This window comes from Aplysia californica, unplaced genomic scaffold (assembly GCF_000002075.1).
Source record: "Aplysia californica isolate F4 #8 unplaced genomic scaffold, AplCal3.0 scaffold00875, whole genome shotgun sequence".
Lineage (NCBI taxonomy): Eukaryota > Metazoa > Mollusca > Gastropoda > Aplysiida > Aplysiidae > Aplysia > Aplysia californica.
Genome location: NW_004798145.1, coordinates 156,803 through 171,457, shown reverse-complemented (window position 1 = coordinate 171,457; position 14,655 = coordinate 156,803). Strand labels below are relative to the sequence as shown.

General features: G+C 38.8%; 2 protein-coding genes across 4 annotated transcripts in view; one reads left to right on the top strand and one right to left on the bottom strand.

The window, feature by feature from the left end:
* LOC101860700 (regulator of nonsense transcripts 3B) overlaps nucleotides 1–3,717 on the bottom strand; it is a 23,963-nt gene extending 20,246 nt beyond the window's left edge. The window contains exon 1 of one of the 2 annotated variants that reach the window (XM_005110324.3): nucleotides 3,268–3,717. In XM_005110324.3, the coding sequence (XP_005110381.1) occupies nucleotides 3,268–3,360 (93 nt within the window). In that variant the 5' untranslated portion in view covers nucleotides 3,361–3,717. The remainder of the gene's footprint in view (nucleotides 1–3,267) is intronic. The other variant, XM_005110325.3, reaches the window with a different exon arrangement.
* A 42-nt stretch (nucleotides 3,718–3,759) lies between these two features.
* Nucleotides 3,760–14,655, top strand: part of LOC118478720 — a 13,039-nt gene continuing 2,143 nt past the window's right edge. The window contains exons 1-8 of one of the 2 annotated variants that reach the window (XM_035972853.1): nucleotides 3,760–5,835; nucleotides 6,246–6,310; nucleotides 7,354–7,529; nucleotides 9,742–9,886; nucleotides 11,674–11,872; nucleotides 12,918–13,035; nucleotides 13,639–13,726; nucleotides 14,175–14,314. In XM_035972853.1, coding sequence (XP_035828746.1) covers nucleotides 4,178–5,835; nucleotides 6,246–6,310; nucleotides 7,354–7,529; nucleotides 9,742–9,886; nucleotides 11,674–11,872; nucleotides 12,918–13,035; nucleotides 13,639–13,726; nucleotides 14,175–14,314 — 2,589 coding nt within the window. In that variant the 5' untranslated portion in view covers nucleotides 3,760–4,177. The remainder of the gene's footprint in view (nucleotides 5,836–6,245; nucleotides 6,311–7,353; nucleotides 7,530–9,741; nucleotides 9,887–11,673; nucleotides 11,873–12,917; nucleotides 13,036–13,638; nucleotides 13,727–14,174; nucleotides 14,315–14,655) is intronic. The other variant, XM_035972854.1, reaches the window with a different exon arrangement.

Here is a 14,655-nt window from a genome sequence, read left to right as displayed (position 1 = left end):
GGGGTCGGAGGGGAGGTTTCAAAGGCCCAGCAGTTGGATCAAGGATCGCTTGTGCGGTCGGTAAGCAATGGTCAAAACTTCACACCTCTCAAGTGCTTTCCTCTCTGATAATGACATACGTCAGTCTTACTTATCCAATTACAATTTTCATAAGACCACTGTTTGACCTATTAAAAACAGAAACATTTGATCATCTTTGTTTGCTGTCACCCTTAGCCCCATTCATCGGTGTAACAAGCACAGTCAACCAATGCCACCCCTTACTGCCATGTAACAACGATTCGAGGAACTCTTTTCTCGGATGGCTGTGCGATCAGGGCGTCAGGCATTGGTCAAACTAATTTCACACCTCTGACATCTGGCTACCAATGAAAGTTTCCCTGCTGAAGCGCCACTCAAGCACTTTCACTGGCACTCGTGAGATTTCACACCCACATCACCCTGACCATCTTCATCGCTCAGGGTTTAAATAGATGGGGAAACATCCACCCTCAAATTGCATCCTTACTCCCCTTCCTTGCCCGGCAACATGGCGTTAAGTTTAGAGCCGGCAGATGCAAACTTGCAAATTTTGTTTCAAATCAAGGCTGAGCAGGCAAAGCATTTTCAGTCTCAGACAGGGAAAACCCTCGGAAGGGAGCAGATTTTTCTTTCCGTTTTCGCGTTGGACAGATTTAGTTTCATACAGGTAATTAACTCTTTCCCAACGTAGTTGTTTTGGCGTCTAGACGTAATTAACTTGTGACTCGATTCGGCTACACAGGTGATGTACAAAATAACGTTATAAAAGCATAACCATCACTCAAAACGTAACACATAATGTGACATATCAAACTGAAGGAAATTGAAAAAGGAATACATTCCACAATGAAACAAGGATTAATTTTGAACAAAAGTATGCATTACAAGGGTTAGAAATGGCGATGGTGGTGAGAAAAATACATTTTGACGGGAAAAATTACACACACTAAACATGTGAAAGTGAATCAGAATAGCTATCTTATTATATACAGGCCAAGAGCAGACTCCATAAATTTCTGAGTGCAGCTTTTTATTTGAATGCAATATTCCAATTTTAGTTTGAGTTATGATATTTATACACAGTCCGGTCAGATCGTTTTGTTGATGCAAGACCGCAAGAACTCATTCACACGTTTTTCGCCAGACCGACACGTTGACAAAGTGAAACAAGATGTTTTCCTTTCCTAAACCTTTTCTTAGTTTCCAATAACAATAAAAAGTACCTCTATAAACAATGGATCATGTTAAAACCAAATAAAACTGAGGCATCCCATCACAGCCGATATATCGGCGATACATCAGCAAGGGGTGTGGACTCGCGCCGATATATTGGCGATTCGTCCGGTAAGAGTTAAGAGGAATATAATATCAAGGGGGGAGTGGGGAGACAGGTTTCCATGTTACACAGGTTTCCATTAAGGCAGGTTCGACAGCATCATATCAATTCTAAAGAAGAGTCCTACATTTATTTTAGTAAACAAAATAATGATGTATACCTGCATTCCCCTTTTGTAAAAGTACTAAGACTGGTATCTGGGCTATAATTTGGGCATCGCGATAAAACAAATTCGCTATAAATATATACACTCCGAAATCATGCTTCAAAACTGAATCAAAAGTTACGATTTTCGGTGGAAACGGTTGACCCGGAAGTCAAAGTCATAATAAAACCTTTATTTTAACATGGAAATATATATTTACGTTGATTGGAATAAAATATAAGCTAGAATTATAGGTCGGTTCTCGAGTTTTCGGGGGCGGCTTGCCGTAGTGAAATCACTTTAGCATCACAAGTGATTACTTGATTATAATTATAATGAAAAACTAGAAACCATCTTTCATAGCTTACATGAAGATACAGCGAGCACCTAGCACACCTCTGTGATGGCCCAAATAGAAGACGTATTTCCGCCATTTATTTTTGTAGTCTTCCGGGGCTTCTCTCGCCAGTTGACTAGATCTCACCGTGGCAGGCCCGCTTCGCTGCTTAGCGTGCGATGGGCTACGTCACTAAGTTACATCACCAACTGCTCGAGCTAGTGTGTGCGCGCATGCGCTTGTGTGTGTATGCGAGGGTGAGTGTGGGCACCCGCTTGTGTGTGTGTGTGTGTACGTGCGTGCATGCGCGTTTGTTTGTGTGTGTGTGTGTGTGTGTGTGTGCATGCGCGCTTGTTTGTGTGTGTGTGTGTACAACTTTGAGGAGAGAAGGGAACAAGAATTGCTGAGATTGTTTTATAAAAGATAACACAAATTAATACAAACAAAAAACAAACAAACACGACGAGACCATGTCAACAGTTTGCGAAGGAAACCCAAGAGTCTTGGAGGAAACCCCGGAAGACGACAAAAATAGACGGCGGAAATACGTTATCTTCATCTATATTTGGACAAATCACAGAGGTGTCCTTGGTGCTCACTGTCACTTCATGAGTAATTCTCGCAAGTAACTGTGGACTAGATCTCACCGTGTTTTTTTATTTTTGAATTAAAATCTTCTATAAAAACAATCTTAGCAATTCTCGTTCCATAAATTTACCTTCTCCTCAAAGTTGTACACACACACACACACACACACATACACATACATGAACATGCCATGGGCCCACCACAGTGAGATCTTGTCAACTGGCGAGGGAAGCCCATGAAGATAACAAAAATAGATTTTAATAGCGGAAATACTTTATCTCTATATTTGGGCCAATCACAGAGGTGATCTAGATCTAGATCTAGATATCTAGATCCAGATCTAGAATCTAGATATAGATCTAAATCTAGATCTAGATCTAGATCTCTAGATCTAGGTGCTCGCTCTAACTGTACTGTAGCTTCATGTAATTTAGTGTAAAGAAAGTTTGGTAATTGTTTACTTTTTCGCGTTTAATTCCGGGGAGGACTTCCGTAACGAGCGACCACTCTGAACTCTTATGAAATATTACACTCAATGGCAATAGCGGACGGAAGGTTTATTTAAGCCTACTATAAAGGAGCCCCTATAAAAGTAGATTTCTCTACAAATGATGAAATTGCCCTGGTTTATGTATTCTTAACTCTAGCCCAAGCCAAAGTTTTGAATCAGTGGGAGATGCATAGAGTTTCGTCTAGGATCTAGACTCTAGATCTAGAATCTAGATCTAGATCTAAATCTATATCTAGATATAGATTCTAGATAGACTTTCTAATCTAGATCTAAGCGCGACCGGAATTAAACGCGAGAAAGTAAACAATTGCCGAAAGTTTACCTATTACCTTTGAAGGGGTATGGTCTTTCTCTTTTTTCTTGTCTGTATTTGCAGTGGGTTTCACATCTTGTTGAATCTTTGAATCCTTGCCTTGCGCCATCGCATATTCCACTCCAAAAGAAGGCTACAGAGGCTAGGCTAGATCTAGAAAATCTAAGCCTTGACCAAGACCAAGCGTAAGAGCTCTAGATCTAGGCCAGGACAACATTGACGAAGACAATTCCTAGTTTCCAATATTTAGTTGCACCCGTGGAGGTACTTGGTCAAGCTCTATAGATCTAGATCTAGATTCTAGATCTATTTCGTTCGCCAGGGTAACAAAACCGTTCAGTATGAATCTTGATAGTTTGTTGATAGAACATCTAAAATCTAGACAAGGTTCTCGATTCTATTTATTCTTGATTGATTACTAATGCCTTTCCAGTGCATTAAAAAGAGAACACGTCGGTCGTTATTCGTGGCGAAACGAAAAACGGCTTCTGTCGGGAATTCCTGATTATTAAACGCTATTTATAGACTAGGCCTGAAAAATCGAAAGTAGGATGAAAATAGGCTAGAGGGCGCAACGACACACATCAAGAAAACGAGGCTGACGGTTACAGCAGGCAGGAAAATGGACGATTTGCGTAATCAACCATTTATCTTTCGTGCCACTTATGAAGTGTGAGGGAGTGATTGGGAAAACAGATCCACAGCTAGAAATTTATTGGTGATATCAGATTGTGTTTTAAAATTTGCTTTGATTTTTATGGCCTTTTGTCTTTCTTTTTCAAAGTGCATGAACTTTCGGAATGATCGGTCAAGAAGTTAGAATCTAAATGATGAATCGGAAAATGTGGAGATAGTTTGTTGTTCTAGGATAGCCTAGCCTTGTTCAAGGCTCCGCCGAGCGAAACGAAAGTAGATCTACGGTGCCGATGGCTTCGGCTGGAACAGAGGGGACGCGCAAGTTCTCCACACGCCTTTTAGCAAAAAAGAAAAGGCGTTTGGTGGAAAATAAACAGTCACTTGGGGACACTTCTGTTCAAAATGAACAATATACATGTGAACAATTTCTCCACTCAAGTTGTCATAATCACAATAATAATGGCATACATATACATGATACTGATACGGTCGGGAAAGAGTCTGCTTCAGTTTCGGCGGGTCTGCAACTTAAGTCCAAAGCATTCTTGGATTCTCTGCAGCTGAAGCCTGTACAAAAATCTGATGCTGAACAGGATGGAAAAATAAAGCCGGTTTCTAGTAAAAATGAATCTGATGCCAAACATGTTGAAAAGATTTTAAAAAGAAATGCAAGTTCACAACATACTCATAGCAAAAGAAAGAAACAAAAGCTTGGCGCCGGAGTTACGCTTGTTAAACTTAAAGCTAAATCTGACTCTTCTGAGTCTTCGTGTCCCCAGTCTTCCAGTAGCTATGGTGCCAATCCCTCCAGTCTTCAGACTTCTAAAGAGGGAGTTGACAGCTTTTCTGATCTTAACAATCAAGCGAAACCTGATACTGATGAGCAGCCGAAACCGTCCAAATTAAGTAATTGTTCACTTTCACCCAACAATAATACGCCTCTCACAATCACAGCAAATGTTGGTTCTGGAAATACTGAACCTGTTAATGAAGAAGCAGTTGCTCATACTGGTTCTAAAGGTACAACGTACAAAGTTATTACATTCAGAGATGTAAACAAAACAATCACTGTAACGTCTGATGGAGAAGCTACAGAGGATGTAACAGTATCATCAAGCAAGTTTTTTTCTGAAGTTGATGCCAATGCATCAGGCCGTAAAAGACGATATGCAAAACTGATGAAAAAGTTAGTTGATGCAGAAAAAAGTCTCGACACCAACTTGAAGGCAGTAGTTCCTCTGTCTGAAGATAATGAGGACAAAAGTGAAGACTTTTGCGTTGACAAAATGAAGAACAAATTGTGCCTTCGAGAAAAAAAGAAGTATGAAAGACTTATCAATTATCAGCGTGATCAGTCGAAAGAAGACCAAAAAAGTTTCATGGATATTCTACCTGAGAAAGTGGAGCAGGTGAAAGCAAATGTTGTTAGGCAACTTGTGTCAAGGTCAGAGGCTGTGATAGAGAATAAACGTCCCCGTGGAAGACCGAGGAAGGATCCTCAGCAGAAAGTTCCAAAGATTGAGGAAAAAAAAAATGTCTTGACACAGCGTCAAAGGAAAAGGAAAAATAAGGGTCAGCTGAAGCAGAAAGACATTGCAGCTAACCGAGGATTTCCTGTCAAGTTCCCCAAAAGCTTGTTACAAGATCCTAAGTTAAAAAGCCTTCGTCAGAGCAGAGTTTATGAAAATGAAAGTGGAAAATTCAGATTGGGAATTGTCGGAAAAGATGGTGAACAAGAATTTATGGAATTGTCTAGTGACACTCTTAAAGGTCTGTATCCTCAGCGGTCAGCCCAAAAGTCAAATGTGATCGGTGAAGAGCAAAGGTGTAAAAAGTCTTCTGCCAGCACACATCGTGCAGCTTCTGAAACAACACAAAACCTGGATGGAGAGGAAAGATCTGAAAATGTTTCAACTTTGAATCAAAATTCTGTGAAGAGAGTGTACAGGTAAGAGCAAGTATGGTTTATATTATGCAATTGAAGGAAGTCTAAGAAATATGATTTATAATACATGTGTGAAATTGGTAGAGTGTCTGTTTTCTTTAAAAAAAAAGAAAAAAAAAGAAGAAAGAACCCCCCCCCCCCCCCCCCACGAAGCAAAGCAGGAATTGAATGTAAAAAGAGAGACATCATCATGATATAACGGTAATATTCACATCATATCCCGATCAATTTAATTTTTAACTTTTCTCTTAAATAAATATATATATTAATATCATGTATTGTTTAGAATTCATTCCTCCTACAACAATTTCATTCTTCCATTTTTAATTTTACAAGATTCACATAAACGTGCTGCTTGAAATTAAGGGGTTTAAAAATTTTATTTTTTTAAAATTACACGATTTCTTTTGCAGGACAGAAGATGGAGAACCAATTGTTCAACCTGAGAGAATTACTGGTGCTCAAAGCATGAAGGAAGGTATTATTTTAAGACAGTATGATTTTACTTTTCTCTCCAAGTCTTTGTAACCTTTTGATGCAAACAGGATGTTGTCACTGTCGCAAGCATTCCATTTTTTAAAGTCCATATTTTGATAAATTTTCTATTTTTACACCCTCCCAAATCTCTAGAGGTATCAAAGATGCTCCTACAACATCACCAAATATATATATATATATATATATATATATATATATGGTCAAGGCTTACGATTTTCTTGCTTCATGATTCCTGAACAACACTACAAAAACTATTGTTTTGTCGCTGGTGTAAAAAGCTCTCAAATGGACAAAGCAGATTGCTTGCAACACTGATGATGTGTTGATGCTGCCTCTACTTTAACATACCCAATTGAGTTTTAACTCTGACTGCAATGGCAAAAGTTGCAAGATAAAATGTCGCTAGTGGTGTCTCACTATTGCCAGTGCCTCAATGGCCGCTTTGGTCTTCAGTGAATGTTCTTTCTTTAAATTTAATGTCATTTACATGATGTTGTTGCTGTTTCAAAATCACGATGAGGACGATGATGTGGCCTGAAAGGTTAGTACTTACTGTAAAATCATAAAAATGTGTTTCCTGGTCAGCATCAGAAGGCAAGGCTGTCATGGAAGCTACTATTATAAGGTAGACAAGTAAAATGCTGTGAAATACGAGTGTGTGCATAGGTCAGAGGTTTGTACAACGCATCGATCTGTGTGTGCGTATTATAACAGTGATGAAAATGGGGTGATTAAGCAGTAGAGAAGAATTCTCTTAAAGATAGTACCTAGGCCTAAAGTACTCTCCACATGAAAGGAAGTACATAATCTTGTGGGTGGTTGGCGGGTGCTCTGGTGTGGTTTGCTTCTTCTTTCCTGTGAAACATCTCTCGTCCTTATCTCCCCTTCTTCATTTTTATGTTTGTTACTCTCTTGTAACTCCTCTTATCTTCTGGAGCTCATATGACCTTGCAGTTGTGAGCGTCTTAAAACCTCTACTAAAACTAAAATGCTAATCTTTTGTGCTGTAATTTTTCCCTGCAGATTCCTGGTTGAAGTCTCGCCCGTTAACTATCACTCTGCCGTCCATCTCTGCCCTGGAAAATGAATATGAGTTGGTCAGCCTGTCACCATCTTCAAATGCGGAAAAATCTAGAGCGGGCAATATGAAGATAGACCAGTTCTACATTCCTCAGTCTACCTTCCTCAAAGATGGCAAGGTGCTCTAGGATCCTTGTAGAACCGAGTTTTTTGTTTTTATATATTATTGGTTTTCCTGTGCTCTCAGTGCATTTTAATGTCAATATTCACAGAATATAATAATTTTTTTTTCCAATTTTTATTTTATCATAGTTTCTGTTAGTCATTGGCTCAATTTCAACATTACTGAACTGCATTGTGTATTATCTTGGTAGATTGTCTCCCTTTGTGGGTATTCTATCGATTAGATTGTTATAGAGGTTTTTGTGGCTCTTCACCCAATTGTGCTGTCGGAGACGGGTGTAACATTAGAGGTCCTGCCTCTAAAATAAGCACTGCTTTGAAAGTGTGATTCAATAGACTGTGCTTTCATCATCACACCATGTCATTGCAAAATGCTGCTGTTGTTGCTGCTTTTACTTAATTTCTTTTTTAATCTTGCTGTCTCTCTAATGTCTCCGTGCTGCTTTAGAGTCTTTTTGTGGGTGGTTGGTGGGTGCTCTTATGTGATTTACTCCTTCTTTCTTCTCAAACATGTATTGTCCTTATCTCTCTTCCTCTTTTGTTTGTATGTTAGTTTCTAGTAACTCCTCTATTCGGGGGGCTCTCGTGGCCTAGAGGTGAAGGTGTTGGCCTCTCATTCAAAGGTCCCGGGTTCGAATCCGGGTAGTGACCGAAACATTTTCTTCTCTAAATTTGTCTCCTTTCACCTCCTTTCTTGCTCTCTAGCAATGTTCTGTCGTCTGCTTTCGTCTCCTCTTTCTCCCTCATCTTCTTTGCCCCCCCCCCCTCCTCTGGGCTCCTGATTCTTTCTACAGCCTTTCTACTGCTACTCCTTGGCTTCTTCTTACTGTTGTCTTTCAGCCACACCCCTGATCTTCTGGTAGGAAAGATCTACACCTAGCCTTCTCGGACAAGGGCGAAAAATCTCGGAGGGCCTGTTGCGTTGCGCATGTTAACTGATTCCGTCCATGATTTTTTCAGGCTCTGGACAGAGTTATTTTTCCCTGCTCAGTTTTAGACCTGGGGTGCATCTATTTAACGCATTACTGTGAAGCTCTAAGTCACTCTAATATGTATTGTCATATACCAAACTGATGGGAATAAATAGAAAAATCTGTTTATATCAATAACAATGACCTATAATCTGTTTGTATTATAATTTCCTTCTGACAAAAACGAATGAGAAAAAAAAAATTGCGCAACAGCTCTTCGAAAATTTCGACTTACCGCATTTTCTCAGCTCTACAAGTCCTTATAATCCATAGAAATCAACACAACATTGTAGCGATATCACCCTAGCACACATTTATGCAAGAATTTCACAAATTTAGTTGAATATCTTTCTTTAAAGAGCGTTTTTATTATACCAGGCTCCGTGTTGTTTACCCTTAGATCTAGCCTACATCGCAACAACAAAACAACGATTTTTGCAAGAATTTCGCGGAGTTTCGATCGATATTGGCGCTCAGAGATTGAGGTCAGGTTTGTTTACAAGTTCTACTTCCTTTCGACAACTTAAAAAGTAGGAACTATGTTAAAAAGTGCACCTTTGTTTCGGATTTCGTTGAGCCGCTCACAGCGGCCGAATGGAGGCAGCGGAAAAACTCAGAGCCGCTGTCAGCGGCCGAATGGATGGAATCAGTTAAAGATCCCTTGGTGGTCTAAAATCGATAAGAGTAGGCTTTGGCCGCCACCCGCGGAAAATTCAAAATTTCCTACCAACTGAAAAAGTTTAATGTGTCCCGCGCGCTCATATGACCTGTTGCAGTTGCGAGCGCCGTAAAATACTTGCAAAAACAAAAAAACAAAACTCCTCTATTCTTCAGCACTTGTCATGACCTAATTGTGTTGCAAATACCGAAAGACAGTCGCTGTATAAATCCTTTCCGTGTGTTCACAGTTGTTATAATTTTTGGGTAATCTGTTTCTTCTCACTTTGTTTTTGACTTTGATTGATTCATATAAAATGTTATTCCTTAGAAAATTGTTCTATATTTGATAATGTGCTGTCTAACACACACCTGAACATGTACGAATTGAACCACGCACATTGCAAATAAATTTTCAGCTTCTGAATGTTTTCATCTACTTGTGGATATTCTTTGTAAGCCTATTGAGGCGTTAATATATAGCAAAATTCGTACGCGTCGAAAAGATTTCTGTGTCCCGCAGATTTCACTATGAGCATGTTAGATTTATGTTATATCTCAGTTATTGTTTCTTCTTCAGACAAGCATGATCATAGTGGGTCCGTTCCTGGTTGTGTCAGAGCCCAAACCACACCTTGCACTAGTCTGCTCTGATAATCAGCAGAAAGGACCTCCCATGATCCTGACCAAGAAATTGTGTTCCCCTGGAAGTACACCTCCAAGAGGTAGATCTTTGCGCTGCATTTTGTAGAATGTGGGTGTTGTGTTCAATGTAGTTTTCCACTAAATGGAAAGTGCCTTCTGTACCCAAGAGGTTTAGTGTTAATGTTGTGTTCATTGCGAGTCTGTATTACAGAAAAATACCTTCTTTAGCCATGAGTTTAATAGAAGGAGAGCTTCTCCCACTGCCTGTCACGTGAAACAATGTGGAATGGTTGCAAGATCAAGAAGGGAGAAGTCTATTACAGGTTAAGCATAACAGCTAATTTGAATGCTTTTTTGTACTTAAAAATTCACACCAAGATAGGATGAAAACAAGGCAAAAAGTCTCTTTCCCAAGGACATTATCAAACTAGGCTCTGTCAGAGAATTCGATCCCACAGTCAAGTGCACTAAAAGCAGAATTGGCGGATGCGGAAGTCTTTCTGTTATGTCCAAAGTTCGCTTAGTTAAAGTTTTAGATACAAAGATAATGTATAGTAAAAAAAAGTGGGACCTGAAAATCTGAAAACCTTTTCTTAGGATTCTTACAGCAAATTTTGTAGTGCTTTTTCTTGGCAGGATTATCAACCCTTTGAACTCTGACATGAAATTCCCCAAGTCTGTAGAGATAAACATCAGACTGGTGTACTGACTTATGGGATAACACAAAATTAGCTCCTGCCTGGTTTACTAGCATAATGAATTCAGAAGACTAGTGATTGGATTTTTTAAAGATTTTCCGGTTGAAAATTAGTTTAATAAGTCAGAAACAATTTTTAATGTTCTTCTTATTTGCGTTCAGTGTAGGTCCCATCAACACAATTTAGATCATTTAGGAGGCATTCTTCTACTTTATCTATCAGAGAGTGGGAAATGACATCCCAAGAAAACTGACCAGTAAACTCTATAAAAATTCTCCCCAAACCGGAATCGATATCAAGTCTTCAATGTGTAACAGCGAAGAGCCTAACCGCTACACATAAATGTTGGTTTATTGATGTTTCATAATACTACTGATTGAAAAAGTTGCCAGCAGTTTCATAACGTACAAGATTTGAAGTCAGGTGACCAGTTGACATATGTGAAGCGTGCTGACAAAATGAGCTACTCCTCAGATTCAAGCCTTAAGGAAATAGATACATCAGGCTTAAAGGTGAAGTTTTTTTCAATTCATATGTATGAAATAATGAAAGACAGGTTATAGTTACAGAATATGTGAGGCATCGTGGTGAAATCAGTCACTCGTCAAAATAATGAAATCAAAGAAACTGGCATTTTTCTGGCTTTCGGGCAAATTCTTCTCATTTTCTTTTTTGGCTCAACACCTTTTATGTCCATTCAAAAACACATTTCCGTGTACATATTACAGAAAAACGTTGATTACAGGCACAAAAACTGTAAATTTTCAGTTTCCAAGAAGTCTGAAGCTATGAAAATTACCAAACTTTGACGGCCATTTTCTCGCTAATTTTGTCTCTGAAAGAAGGCGGCACTCACCTCCTTCAATCGCAAATATCTTTATTTCTATTCAACATAGATTGATATTTTTTTCTCCCAAAGCAAGGCAAATGAACTGCCTTTAAGATGATACCAATAACCCTACATGCCAAAAAATTGACGAGTGCCTGATTCCACCACGTTGTGCCACATATGGCATCAATAGAAAATCTGCAAATTTAACCCTAATGTCTATTTTTGGCCAATATCTCCATTTGTGGATAGCAAAAAGTAACTCATTTTGTCAGCACACCTCACATATACGCTTGCTTTTGTCCTTTATTCCTAAAAATATACCTTGTTTCCAACTCAGATTTCCGATTGAAGAAAGAATCAGCACGAGGGTACGACTCTAAAATAGTGACAAAACAGCCAGCAGGGGTGAAGGGGGATCCAGAGACAGCACTGATAGACCATGACTACTGCACACCTCCAGAGTTACGGGATACTGTGAAAAAACACTGCAAAGGCGTGGCTCGACAGTATGCAAATGCAAAGTTTATTGATGTCAGGTAAAGAACAGTCTGATATGTATAAATGCGTTTCACAATAGATAAAAACATTATTGACTGCAACTTGTTATTAACATTTGCTCACTTATTATTTGAAACAGATATAGGCACTTATATGACCTTATTGTGTTGCAAATGCCATAAAACCCTTACTAGAATTTAACTGAACAGAAACAGATATATATTAACGCTGTCTGATCCAAGGCCCTATTCTGAAAATTACCTTTTCCATCTACGAAAAGGGCATTACTCTGCATATAAGATCAAACAAAAGAAAGTAAATTGCGCCAATTAAGCAACCACACCTGATAAAAATATGAAATAAACTGCAAAACACAGATTAAAGGTTTAAGTTTTAATACAAATAGCAGTTTATTTTTTGGTGAGTCAAAAATGCTCCTCTGATCACTTCTAGTGCTGTGTTCGTCTGTGCAGTCTGACTGAACCACTAAATTTATTTCTAAATCCGTATCAATGTCTGATTTCTCTTTGTGACTAGGCATTAGCCTTTAGTGTATGTAATCCTCCCTTTATTTGTTATGATTATCATGTACATCGTCTTTACAACATAGATAATAGAATAGTAGATTTTTGCTCGACTCTAAGGAAAAAAGTTCAAGAAATAGGCAAAAAAGTTTCAGTTTCAAATGATCGTAACTTTCTTTCTATAGTATAGTAGCCTGATAATGGAACTTAAACTGTCCTCAGAAACCAGAAGATCTCACCCCTCCGGAAGTCATATTGACAGCGTCCTGGGAAGGAAATTTCCTTTATGATTAGTGTGGGAAAATCCTGACTGCAGCAGGTTATGAATGCGAAGCTATAGGGTGACAATAGGCAATGTAAGGACACAGGAGGGTTTGTGCAACGGTTGACTGGTCGATCTTGGCAGGACCTCATTAAATTATATGTTTGAAAAAGAAATGAACGGGCAATAAGTTGGTATTATTGATTTTGTTATAAATGAAAGTAGGACACCCCCCCCCCAGCCTTTTCTATTTTTTTCTCATCATTTTCATAGAAAATCCTCTGTTCTTTTACACAGGCTCGAGAACATCACTGAGGAAGAGGGTCTGTCATTGGTGACCATAAGGGGTCACAATGTTTTACAACAGGCCAAGAGCCAGGTGAATGAAATGCCTGCTCTTATGCGCAACAATGAGGTAAGTTATTCTTTACATTGTGCGTGTACCATGTGTTTTTTGTGGAAACAGAAGGGAATAATTTATATCACTTTTTAAAAAATTTCATTGTACATGTCTTTCCTCTATTTTTCCTGAGTTTTGACTTACTACAGATTTTACTTCAATGCTGTCATCAGAGCAGATATGATCGGCATCAGGGGTGTATTGGTTAGACTTTTCGTTGTTGCATACAGAAAATGTGAGTTTGATTTCTGAGTGAAGAAATTTATTGAGTCCCTTTGGCTGTTTGATGGTACGCTGTTTCCCTTTCAGTACAGGTTGGCCGTGACAGGCATGGTCAAGGCAGCCTGCCACCTAATTGATGAAAATTGTGTAGGTGGGCGCATGAATTATTTACAGTTACTGCTGTCATCTAATGTAATATGTGCATTATTATGCCAACTCTTTGGAAACTGTAACTTACCTCGATTTTTGACACAGCCCAACACCTTCACTCATGGAATGCTCTCGGACATGAGAGGTTACTGTGAATTAAGTCATACTATATTTACAGAATCAATTTTCTTTCAGGCTGTTTTGCATTCTTCCAGTTCAGTTCTAAATTTTCCTATGTCTCTCTAGGAGGGCATCCCTGTGGTGTATAACCTGAGCCAAGTAATGACACCAGCTCTGAAGGGTATGGAAATGAGGGCTGAAAGAGAAAGAATGGGTAAGCATGTGCAATGTTCTATGTTTAGCTTCTTGTCAAAATGGTTTTTAGGCCTCAGTAAATCTATAGATGTCCCATCGTCTTTAACTCAAAAGACAATGAGGCTTCTTTGTTAAGAAAACTTGATTAGCACTTAATAAGTCATCAAAGCAACAAAGGTGAAGGATTACGAATACTCCTCTGGTCAGATTATCAAAATGTACACAGGTGTTCTAAACATTGAGGAAAAATGGCAACTGAGTCTTTTTGTGTCTATAATTTTCAGTTCAGGAGTCCTGTCAGACTGGTTTCTTTCACAGAAGAATGATCTACCCTTGTACTTAAAATATGAGCTATATATCCTATTTTGTCTGTCTTTTCCGTTCCCAGTACACCAGTTTACAGATGTTCTAACGACGAAATAAAATTGATAGCTCTATCTTATTTTGTCTGTCATTTCTGCTCTCAGTGCAGGAGTCCCGTCAGAGTGGGGATTATTCTCAGGTGTTCTACCCGTACAGTGCAATGGGGGATGTGGTGATGGAGGTGCTCATTCCTCCTGCAGGCAACGAGTTTGTGCCAAGGAACAGATTGAAGAAAGCTAAAGAGGTCAGGGTTTGAAGGTTTTTATCGTTTGTTTAGGTTTGGTTTTTGTCAAGGGGGGGGTATTCACGTTCATTTCAATTTCAAATCCATGTTGTTTTTACTGATAACATTAATTTTGTGAGTGCATAAGTATCTGTGTGTTCATGTGAAAGAAAAAGGGAATTCACAAAGAATAAGCAGGAAGTAAACAGTGTTTATGTTTTTCAGTGTATCAGTATCATTACAATAAATGAAACTGATGAGTTATACAGATGTAGACTTTTTTTTAAGGTAATTACCAACATGTATATATGTATGTATGTATGTATGTATGTATGTATGTATGTATGTATGTATGTATGTAT